The sequence below is a fragment of the Rhamphochromis longiceps genome, linkage group LG3 (assembly GCF_057381845.1).
Source record: "Rhamphochromis longiceps isolate RC_006_pf linkage group LG3, R_longiceps_female_GT1.1, whole genome shotgun sequence".
NCBI lineage: Eukaryota > Metazoa > Chordata > Actinopteri > Cichliformes > Cichlidae > Rhamphochromis > Rhamphochromis longiceps.
In genome coordinates this window covers 18,045,481-18,057,186 of record NC_140559.1, presented here as the reverse complement: position 1 = coordinate 18,057,186, position 11,706 = coordinate 18,045,481, and the positions used below count along the sequence as shown (strand labels likewise).

The 11,706-nt window shown below is 42.9% G+C and overlaps 1 protein-coding gene across 1 annotated transcript; it reads right to left on the bottom strand.

Annotated features, from left to right (window-relative positions):
* Nucleotides 1–357: 357 nt before the first annotated feature.
* On the bottom strand, nucleotides 358–2,616 carry LOC146673246 (uncharacterized). Its single transcript, XM_085402029.1, has 2 exons — nucleotides 2,117–2,616; nucleotides 358–1,227 (listed from the first exon to the last, which is right to left on the bottom strand). Exons 1-2 carry the CDS (start codon nucleotides 2,374–2,376, stop codon nucleotides 957–959), a joined length of 531 nt encoding a protein of 176 aa, XP_085258155.1. The 5' UTR covers nucleotides 2,377–2,616; the 3' UTR covers nucleotides 358–956.
* Nucleotides 2,617–11,706: the final 9,090 nt, after the last annotated feature.

The following is an 11,706-nucleotide window of genomic DNA, read 5'->3' as shown; positions in this document are numbered from 1 at the left end:
GTGAGAACTGTGACCAGGGGCTAGTTATTCTGAGAACCCCTGCAATAAATGAGGGACCACTGTCTACTCTACGATTATTATATCCAACCTGTTAACATTTAATACTGTATTGATAGAACCAACTGATTCTGCAGCAGAGCATCCCCAGTCCCTGAGCTCCTGCTGCTGCACCCACAGATATGTACAGCAAGCACTGATACCTTTTTAGTCGGTGGGATTCCCTTGTGATCACCTTTACTAAATATCTACAACCAATCTGATTATATCCTGTTATTGGTTTTTTTTTTTTCAATGTTGAAATTAAAATCTAGTAGCAGCCTTCTCATTTCTTTGTGTTTTGTGCTGTTTTACAGGCCCACAGAGGAGGACGGCTCCGAGGCAGATGAGGGACGGGTCCCAGGACGGTCCATCGGCGGTGGAGCTGGCCATCCTGGAGTCCCTGAAGAGGCCACACCAGTCTCCAATGGAGCATTTCCTCCTCAGCCTTGTTCCTGCTCTGGAGAGCAGCTGGTCCTTTTTATTCCTGTCTCTCTGTAAATACTTATATTTTATATATTTATGTTTAATGTTTTTCTGTTTGAGACTTTTAATATTATTTCAAATAAATGTTTATAATGACTAATGTCTCAGTTCTACTACACAGCAAATGTTGGCACACGACTTGACACATGTAGAATTTATTTCATATTATACTAATGACAAAATATACTGATACAGTGGGATGCAGAAGTTTGGGCAACCTTGTTAATAGACATTATTTTCCTGTATAAATTGTTGGTTGTTACAATAAAAAAATGTCAGTTAAATATCATACAGGAGACACACAGTGATATTTGAGAAGTGAAAAGAAGTTTACTGGATTTACAGAAAGTGTGCAATAATTGTTTAAACAAAATCAAGCAGGTGCATCAATTTGGGCACCACAAAAAAGAAATGAAATGAATATTTAGTGTATATCAATGTGTGTGTCTCCTATATGATATATGGGGTGCCTTTGTCTGGATGTGCTTCCCATCCAGAGCTGCACAGCACAGAGGAAAGTTCCAGCGCTCCTGGAATCCCTCTGTGATGGACCGCCAGTCTCCAGGTGAAGGCACAGCCATGAAGTCGTCCACTAGACAGTCCCAGATGGCCGTCGCTGCCTGGGGGGTGATCTGGCTCACCGTGGACACACCGACTCTGAAACTGAACGCGATGGTCCTGAAGGAGTCCCCGGTGACAAGGAACCTGGACAAAATTGTTCAAAATCAGTATTATGTGTACTGCAGTTACAAAATACATTATTCAAATTCCAAAATACTTTTGTGATGTCAGATTTAAATCACAAAACATGAATCTTACATAAAACCTTTTGTAATTATAAGGATAATTACAAAATGTATATTAGATAATATCTAAAACAGTTGTGTTTTGTTTTAACTTTAACATATCATAATTTGATTGGTAGCAACTTTCACAACTACAGTGAGCCAATCACTCACAATTCCTAAACATGTCAATCAGGTAGGAATGAAGTAAGACATTAATAGAAATAAAGAGTTGTGTGTTGACATGTAGCCCTTTCCTTGCTTAAATCATTAATATTTTTGAAAAATTAATCTGTGATAAGACATAGCTTATCAAGATAGAACCATGTAACTAGAGATGAACCAAACTGTTCACAGTTTTATCTAACTCTGTTTTAATAAAGGCTGTGACCCCTGCTATAGAGTCTGACAGCTGCAGGGATTATATACAAATATTCAACTATCCCAGAATTAAACCAGGTCTAAATAAAAAGGAGTGAGTATCACTACAAGGTTAACTCAGTGGTCCTAATGCTACAGTTTGATATCAGCAAACACCGAGCGCATACATTGATGTGACACCACAGCCATGCTATCATTCAAACACTGATAACAGCATAAATCGAATTAAATCGGGACTTGATGAGACCTTCTGAGTATCACTAGAAATATTATAAAGAGTCGTCTCTGTACCACAGTTTGCTTTCAGTAAACACCGACAGCATTCACTGTTAGCATAGCACATCCATGTTAGCAGTGTATAACTGGATGGATTAGCATATTAGCACAGGTATCAATAAAGGACTACCGTATTAAATAGTTTTACTAACCTCAGGCAGACGGACAGGCGCTCTGCAGGTGGGATTGAGCGTCTGTAGTTGGTGTCTAGGCGGGCAATGCTGGGACCGACGAGGGAAAGCAGGTCCTCAAACTGGCCGACGGTGATAGCGCTGGAATCGGCTGTCATCCAGGCGCAGCTCCTGGAGCAAGTGGTGAAACTCACCAAACTGCTCATGCCTCTGGAGGACCTGATGGACCCAGGTACGGCGAGGACGTCTTTTACGCTGCTGCTCTGCTCTCCACAGTACATAGAGAAGGGAGACTCTCTCTTCAAGCGCTAGCTCGATAGCTGCCATCTTGCAAAGATACCGGTCTGGCACAACTCCCTCCCACATTCCTCCCACATTTCCGGTTCACGCGCGTCAAAATATCATATTTTGACGCGCGATGGATTTTTCTTGGACACGCGTTGAGACGCGAATGTACACGCGTCAAATTAGGGGCGTTTGGGGCGTTTTATTCGCGTCCATCGCGTTCGGTGTGAACACACCGTTATGTTTCAGTACATAACTGAAACCGATTTAGTCGGGGAGGGTAAGAACTGAAAATATGAAATAAACAGATGTAAGCTAAGACTCTCTAAAAAAATAGCATTTGTTCGGCTTTTCATTTCGCCATTTGTTGATTCACTTGAACAGCAAGTAACGTAATATTGGTCAAGTGATCAGTTTGATATCAATCTTTCGTGATGCACCGTCATATTTACATTATTTGTACGGTACGAATGATTTGCTTTGGTACCTGGTCAAACTTAAGCTCTCCTTAGTATGGCTGGCTCCGTCTCTCCAACAGCGCACTGACGGGCAGCAGCTGCCCCGCCCCCTCGCTCAGTCGCTTAGTGCCTGAGCTTGGATCATACCAATATCAGGGGGGGATTCACACACAGTCGTAAATTCCCACAGTGTGCACTATGTGCTTCGAATATTGTGTGTACTTTTTGTTTTATACAGTTGTCAGCCAGGCATCTAACTATGAAAAAATTACACTCCAAAAGACCCCGGGCTTCTGACAAAACAATCCGGGCTTAAGCTCAGTAAGCCACCCCCACGCTCCGCCCCTGGTTTGAAACTGAAAAATGGTTTGAAACCGAAAAAAAATGGATTGAAACCGAAAAAAAAAAATTGTAAGCGAAAACAAAAAAATTACAATTTCAATTAATTGTTTTTCACTATCAATTTTTTTTCGGTTTCAATACAAGATTTTTCAGTACATTTATTTCAGTTACAATATTTTTTTTCGGTTTCAATATTTTTTTTCGGTTCAAGGTGGCATCGTTCTGATTCCATATTGTCCTCCCCACGATGACGTTTTCATCGAGGCCAAGGAAAAGAGTTTAGGAAAAGGAGATTGGCGCTACTTTTGAAATAACACTCCACTGGGTTACGTTGTGCAGCTGAGTCACGTGACCGCACAGCAACAAATCACAGCGCAGTCAGATAAAGGGGGCGGAGCAAAGTGTGTGCAGGAGAGGAGTCGAGCAGAGAGAGCTGCTTTTCAATGAAACGGTTGTAAAGTAGTAAACTTACAGGAACATATGCCACTACCAACGTTTGGATCGATATCTGCATCGATCTGCACACCCTTGTCTCCTGGATCGTAGCTGAGATCAGCGTGAACCACGTGGGTCTCTGCTCCCTGATCTGTTTCCTGTGTTTGGAAAGAGTTCCAGCTTCATCACGGAGTTTCTCTCGGTTTGTGGGCTCGTCTAAAGGTAAGCATCGAGCTAACTTTAATGTGGGTTCAGTTTATGCTGAGTTTAGCTCTGTTGAGAATAATAGATTGCTTGGTAGACATTGGAGTTAGACAGACTGTAGAGTTTGTGATTGCTTGCAACATCATAATATGGCGGTTGCTGGGGGAAAGAATACATAAAGAAAAATAGTCTTGGAATATGAACAAAAGGATGGGGTGCAGGGCAGGAGAACAACCAGCCCCCACCCCCAGGACATGAAGCCACAGGTACAAGCCTGGGGGAGCGCAACTCCAGGGTGAGAGTAGTGGAAGCTTGCTGAGAAGGAGGCCAAAGGGCTTTGGAGCGTGATGTCACAGGGGTGGGCGTGGAAAGGATTTTGGCCTGACGCGCCATTTTCTGGGGCAAAGCTCAAGTATGGGCTCAAAATGTGATCATAAATATTTTGTACTTGTAAATCAGGATTTGTATGTGTATGTGTTTACGACTGTGCGTAAATCCTAATATTGGTATGATCTGAGCTCAGGCACTAAGCAGGACGGGGCAGCTACTGCCTGCGAGTTAGTGAATGGTAAATGGCCTGTATTTAGAGAAACTGTTTTTGTTCATCTGTTTATTTTTTTATGAGCTTTGTTTGATTTGTTGAGTATCTGAGGCTGAGACCGTAAAAACATGATTGTTGGCCTGTATTTATATAGCGCTTTACTAGTCCCTAAGGACCCCAAAGCGCTTGTAGCCACAGCCACCCTGGGGCGCACTGACAGAGGCGAGGCTGCCGACATTGGCCCTCTGACCACCACCAGTAGGCAACGGGTGAAGTGTCTTGCCCAAGGACACAATGACCGAGACTTTCCAAGCCGGGGCTCGAACCGGCAACCTTCCGATTACAAGGCGAACTCCCAACTCTTGAGCCACGATCGCCCCGCAGTGACGATGTGATGGGATTTCCAGCTCTTTCAGCTCGGCTCACTAAAAAGAGCCGGCTCTTTCGGCTCCGAACCTGCTCTTCAGGTTGTTTTGTTGCTTTAATTAATTTATTATTAACAATAATATAAAATTATGCACAAAAGGAATTACTAATGTAAAAAAAGTGGTTTTATTTATATATGTTTATATATAAATATATGCGGTGGCCCCTAGAGACAAAACACGTACAAACTCCAAAACACATTTCTAGCGTTAACTGAACTTTCAAAACAGCTACCTAGATCACTTAAATTACACAACTGAAAGCATGTGTGTATTGTTTGTGTATTTATACACAAGCACTCATATATATTCAAATAATTAAAAAAAAAGTTCATTTACCTGTTACTACCACACACCAAATCCGGTCGTTGGTACTTGCTGGCTTGTGTAGCCACTAGGTAACAAAAGCTCAACACTGCGCCCGAGCATCCTGGAGCACTTCTGTTGTGTTTTGTACGTGTTTTGGAGTTTTTACATGCTTTGTCTCTAGGGGCCACTGTAAATATACTTTTATTTATTCACTCCACACAAAATGTAATAAATAAATAATATAATACAAAAGCCAACTATTTACATTTCAACTTTTAACTATTTAAATTTTCAGCTTTTTTCCTTTTAAACAAATTTAAAGTGAAACAACACAAAACACTGCAAACCACAACACAATTAAATATAAATTAAAATATGAAAACAAAAAGAACATGCATATTCTCTGCCATTTGGGCCTGCATGAATAAACTTTCTGAATTCTTTATCATCCGCAACTGAATATAGTTTTGGATGATTACTATACCTTTCTAATGTGACGTTGATGTCCCTGGCTGTTTCCCTCCGGCTCTGTTCCTGTGTTACTGCCAGTGTAACTACTGCCCCTCCCCCCTCTTTCCAGCGCAAAGCACAAGGCTCGCGTGCGGAGTGACGCGGAAAGAAGTGCGAGAGAGAGAGAGAGAAAAAAACCGGCTCCCAATAAGGAGCCGGCTCGCGTCGTTCACTCCAAAGAGCCGGCTCTAAGAGCCGTTTCGTTCGCGACCGACACATCACTACTGCAAGTGCGCTGTTGGAGAAACAGAGCTAGGCAGACAGAGGAGAACTGAAGATTGACCAGGTACTAGAGCAGGGCGATATGGCCAAAAATATTTATCACGATATATATTTGAAAATTTGCGATAACAATATAACCCACGATATAATTGATGCGAGACAAAATACAACTCCACAACATTACTAGCGCAAAAAGACAACCTTTAAATATAATATATAAAAATATAATAATAACTTTTTAGGTATATGTACAAGTAGCGGTAATTACAAGTACGAAACATGTACTGTGCTTCATAAATGAGTAACAAATGTAGTACATAACAATAACCTACAGCACACCAGAAAAATAGATTCAGACTACCTTTTAGGCTCAGGTGCAGTGACACGGCTTTAACAAGAAGAAAAGTCAGTCATTCACCACCATCTTCCTGCGCACTAAAACCACCAAAGTCCTCTTCTCCAGTGTCGGATACGAACAGGCTCAGAATGGCTACGTCATCCACTCTCAGCTTCTTTCCTTCGTTGTCACTTACAAAACCAAAGAAATCCTCGTTGTCAGTGTCGGAATCGAACACCCTCAGAAGGGTCGTGGCAGTGTCCTCCTCTCCATCATGCAGCAGTCCAGCCCTTCGACATCCGTTGGTGATCATGGATGTTTTCACACTTTTCCACACTGTCAGATTCCAACGGTGGAGTTGAGCATACAGTGGGGCAAAAAAGTATTTAGTCAGCCACCGATTGTGCAAGTTCCCCAACCTAAAATGATGACAGAGGTCAGTAATTTGCACCAGAGGTACACTTCAACTGTGAGAGACAGAATGTGAAAAAAAAAATCCACGAATTCACATGGTAGGATTTGTAAAGAATTTATTCGTAAATCAGGGTGGAAAATAAGTATTTGGTCAATAACAAAAATACAACTCAATACTTTGTAACATAACCTTTGTTGGCAATAACAGAGGTCAAACGTTTACTATAGGTCTTTAGTGGGCAGGGATAGCTCAGTAGGTAGAGTGGTGGCCCCATGATCGGAAGGTCGGGGGTTCGATTCCCGTGAACAGCTACCCTGAGGTACCCCTGAGCAAGGTACCGTTCCTACACACTGCTCCCCGGGCGCCCAGTGGCTGCCCACTGCTTCACTGAGTGAATGGGTTAAATGCAGAGAGGGATTTTCCCCACGGGGACCAATAAAGTACACTTTCTTCTTCTTCTTCTTCTACCAGGTTTGCACACACAGTAGCTGGTATTTTGGCCCATTCCTCCATGCAGATCTTCTCGAGAGCAGTGATGTTTTGGGGCTGTCGCCGAGCAACACGGACTTTCAACTCCCGCCACAGATTTTCTATGGGGTTTAGGTCTGGAGACTAGCTAGGCCACTCCAGGACTTTCAAATGCTTCTTACGGAGCCACTCCTTTGTTGCCCGGGCGGTGTGTTTTGGATCATTGTCATGTTGGAAGACTCAGCCTCGTTTCATCTTCAAAGTTCTCACTGATGGAAGGAGGTTTTGGCTCAAAATCTCACGATACATGGCCCCATTCATTCTGTCCTTAACACGGATCAGTCGTCCTGTCCCCTTGGCAGAAAAACAGCCCCATAGCATGATGTTTCCACCCCCATGCTTCACAGTAGGTATGGTGTTCTTGGGATGCAACTCAGTATTCTTCTTCCTCCAAACACGACGAGTTGAGTTTATACCAAAAAGTTCTACTTTGGTTTCATCTGACCACATGACATTCTCCCAATCCTCTGCTGTATCATCCATGTGCTCTCTGGCAAACTTCAGACAGGCCTGGACATGCACTGGCTTCAGCAGCGGAACACGTCTGGCACTGCGGGATTTGATTCCCTGCCGTTGTAGTGTGTTACTGATGGTGACCTTTGTTACTTTGGTCCCAGCTCTCTGCAGGTCATTCACCAGGTCCCCCCATGTGGTTCTGGGATCTTTGCTCACCGTTCTCATGATCATTTTGACCCCACGGGATGAGATCTTGTGTGGAGCCCCAGATCGTGGGAGATTATCAGTGGTCTTGTATGTCTTCCATTTTCTGATGATTGCTCCCACAGTTGATTTTTTCACACCAAGCTGCTTGCCTATTGTAGATTCACTCTTCCCAGTCTGGTGCAGGTCTACAATACTTTTCCTGGTGTCCTTCGAAAGCTCTTTGGTCTTGGCCATGGCGGAGTTTGGAGTCTGACTGTTTGAGGCTGTGGTCAGGTGTCTTTTATACAGATGATGAGTTCAAACAGGTGCCATTCATACAGGTAACGAGTGGGGGACAGAAAAGCGTCTTACAGAAGACGTTACAGGTCTGTGAGAGCCAGACATTTTCCATGTTTGAGGTGAACAAATACTTATTTTCCACCCTGATTTACGAATAAATTCTTTACAAATCCTACCATGTGAATTCATGGATTTATTTTTCACATTCTGTCTCACACAGTTGAAGTGTACCTCTGGTGCAAATTACTGACCTCTGCCATCATTTTAAATGGGGGAACTTGCACAATCGGTGGCTGACTACCGTATTTTCACGACCATAAGACGCACTGTGCTAAAAGGCGCAGTCTCAGTTATGTGTGCCATTACTGTATTTAACACACACATAAGGCGCACTGGATCATAGGGCGCATACAAGTACCGTATGCGTATTTAAAAATAAAGCGGGAGCAAACCTGAGTTCGGTACCTTACTCACATTTTTATTACCAGTAATCGTCATCATCAACAACACACAAGCATACAAGTGTGCGTATTTAAAAATAAAGCAGGAGCAAAACAAAGTTTGGTACTCACATTTTTATCATCAATCAAACCCATCGAAGTCCTCATCCTCTGTGTCTGAATTGAACAGCTGCGCTAAATCTCCATCAAACATGCCAGGTTTACTTTCTTCACTGTCAGAGTCACTTTCCGTGCCGTGCGGCTCCTCGGAAATGATGCCGGCTTTTGCGAAAGCTCGAACAACAGTGCCAGCAGCCATCTTAGCCCAAGCATCTACAATCCATTGGCAAATTGTGGCGTAACTCGCCCGGCGCTGCCTTCCACTCTTGGTGAAACTGTGGTCTCCATCGGTCATCCATCGCTGGATGTGTTTGTCGCCGATGTGTTTGCTGCAGTAGGAGCGGACGATGGCCAGCTTTTCCTTATAATCCGCTGGAAGTTGCTGCGCTACCGTAGTCCTGGTCCAGATGGAAAAATGGCACCGTTTCATAAAAAGTGAAAGTGAAACTGCTTTTAGCCGAATGGTGACCGTCGAAAAGCTTCTCCCGCTCGTTCTTTGCTCGATGATCGCCTTATGTCCGCGGAAACTCAGCTGCGTATTCTTGACCTGTCGGAGCTTGTTTTCCAGCTTCCTCCACTTGCGACCCATCGATTCATTAATCTTAAATTCTCTCGCCGCTGCTCGATTTCCATGTTCCTCCGCGTAGCTGATGGCCTTCAGTTTAAACTGTGCTTCATAAGCGTGTCTCTTTGCCATTTTCAGGGTTGTTAAAACAACGGTGTCCTGCATAACGCACATGCCTGTTCTTTTATACAGGTATGTGCAATAAAGTCAACGAACACACTTCACCCTTTAGCGTTCTCATGGTGTTCTCTACTACGTCCTCCTTACAACACAAAGGGCGCACTGCGCTATAGGGCGCGCCGTACTTTTTGAAGAAAATCTAAGACTTTTAAGTGCGCCTTATGGTCGTGAAAATACGGTAAATACTTTTTTGCCCCACTGTATTTGTGTACATGACAGCATTGCTGTCCAGCATTGTGTTTATCAAAACTCTTTTTACAAATCCTGCTGTGTGTGTGTCCCCCAGGTGATTAACAGGAGGAGAAGAGTCTGGTGGTGCAACGGAGGAACAATTTTATCCATTTGGACTCAGCTCAGCCACTACAGAGGAAACAATCAATGACTTCAACACAAAAGGTGAGAAAAATATCACAGTTACAATTAGGGATGCACCGATACTGGTATTGGGTATCGGGGCCGATACTGTAAAATGTGTGTGTACTCATACTTGTAAAAGTTAAGCGATACCATGAACCGATAATAATATAGCCCGGATGGGAATTTGGGAGTAGATACTCATAATTCCCATGGACTTAAACGCCACGGTAACATAAGGTGTTCACAGTTGATGTTATGTGATGTAACTGTACCCAGAATGTAATTTGCCCTGTAATATGTCACAAGGTAAATACAGGTAATTAGAGCAATCAAACTGTTATGTTAATCATAAAGTATTATTTTATGGTATGTAACTCTGAATGGAGTTTAAATATTGTTCAGAGTTCTAATTTTCTGGAGGCCCGTGAAGGTAGCATAAAACGGGACCTGTGTATCTGTTGCAATGGAGGAGGAGAAGAGAACGGCATAGAGAGATGCACGAGGTTAGCTGAACCAAAGTGAGAGACTGGGCTAGTTTTACTGAGGTTAACTAGCACAAAAGAGTGTGTGACTAGAAAGCTAACCGTGTGAGAGCTTCGCAACAGAGTGTGGGTGAAGTGACTTTTTGTTTCAACGGTCGCACCACCGTGGAGTGGATTTAGTGTGGGACTGGTGAACGGTGACCTACCGAGCAACGGAACTGTAAGTCAGACTTTTGTGCTCTTACTGGGGAGAAGAGGATTTTTCTCCATCATCTGGCGTGAGCAGAAACAGGCCTGCAACAAGTGTGAATGTGAGTGTGTGTGAGGCCCATGTGTGAATATTGTGTGTTTAGTGGATTTATATAACGTGTTTTGGAGTGTATATTAGTGAGTCACTTACCAAAAGGTGATAACATAAGTTGGGTTGTGTAATATAATTTGAAAGGGAATTATTTCATTTATACAGTACAGTGTATTTCATTTGGTTAAGGAATTGGAATATTATTTGAGTTTAAAAAGGGATGCGTTGTGATGTGTTCAGTAAACGTTTCGTTTGTGTTAAAGAGTTGTCTGGGGTCGTTTCTTTACTACTGGTTAAGTTTAACTTGTGTGTGGTTGAAGTATCGGTTTTTGTACTCAATATCTGCAAGTACTCAGATCCAAGTATCGGTATCGTATCGGTTTGGAAAAATGGGTATCGTTGCATCCCTAGTTACAATATTGCTCCAACTGTGTGCACAGCTGGTGTGTTTTTAAAAACATGTTAACAGCAGCTTTATCTTTTGCATCCTGGGCTCCTCCATATATACAGAATCTACATTCACAACCGAAAACCACAGAAGTTACAAGAAAATACAAAGATCATATTTTATAAGCACACCTTGAAACAACAATATCATCAGTTGAACTTGAAATTTCTTATGCGTAAAGGATTTTCTCTGCTGATCAATATTTCTTCAATAATGTCATTTTCATTACAACTCTCATTGTAGCATATCATTGTAATGTGATACTGTCACCAGAAGGTGGTGGAAACACACCAACAATGTGTTTGTTGACATGTTTGATTCCACTAATGGAGGGAGTTTCAGTTTGTTCCACGACTGCATTTCACTCACTGCCTCTGTTTGTATCTCTGTCACTGCAGGACCAACATGGAGCGAGAAGTCAGCGCTCTCAGGAGGCCGACAAACCTCACAGAAGAAAAGGAGAGAAAACCTACAGCTGTGATGAGTGTGGGAAGTCTTTTACCCAGGCTGGAGACTTAAAAAGACACCAACTCATCCACAGTGGAGTTAAACCTTACAGCTGTTACTTGTGTGGAAAGTCTTTTACCGGGGGTGGAAACTTAAAAAGACACCAACTCATCCACACTGGAGTTAAACCTTACAGCTGTGACTTCTGTGGAAAGTCTTTTACCCAGGCTGGAGACTTAAAAAGACACCAAGTCATCCACAGTGGAGTTAAACCTTACAGCTGTGACTCGTGTGGAAAGTCTTTTACCCTGGCTGGAC

What these genes read in the sequence shown, in the direction of transcription:
- LOC146673246 (XM_085402029.1), bottom strand. Translation starts at nt 2,376, where the DNA reads ATGTACTGTGGAGAGCAGAGCAGCAGCGTAAAAGACGTCCTCGCCGTA. An exon ending in CGCCTGTCCGTCTGCCTGAG is followed by an intron (nt 1,228 to 2,116) that starts GTTAGTAAAACT and finishes AATTTTGTCCAG; the next exon opens with GTTCCTTGTCACCGGGGACT.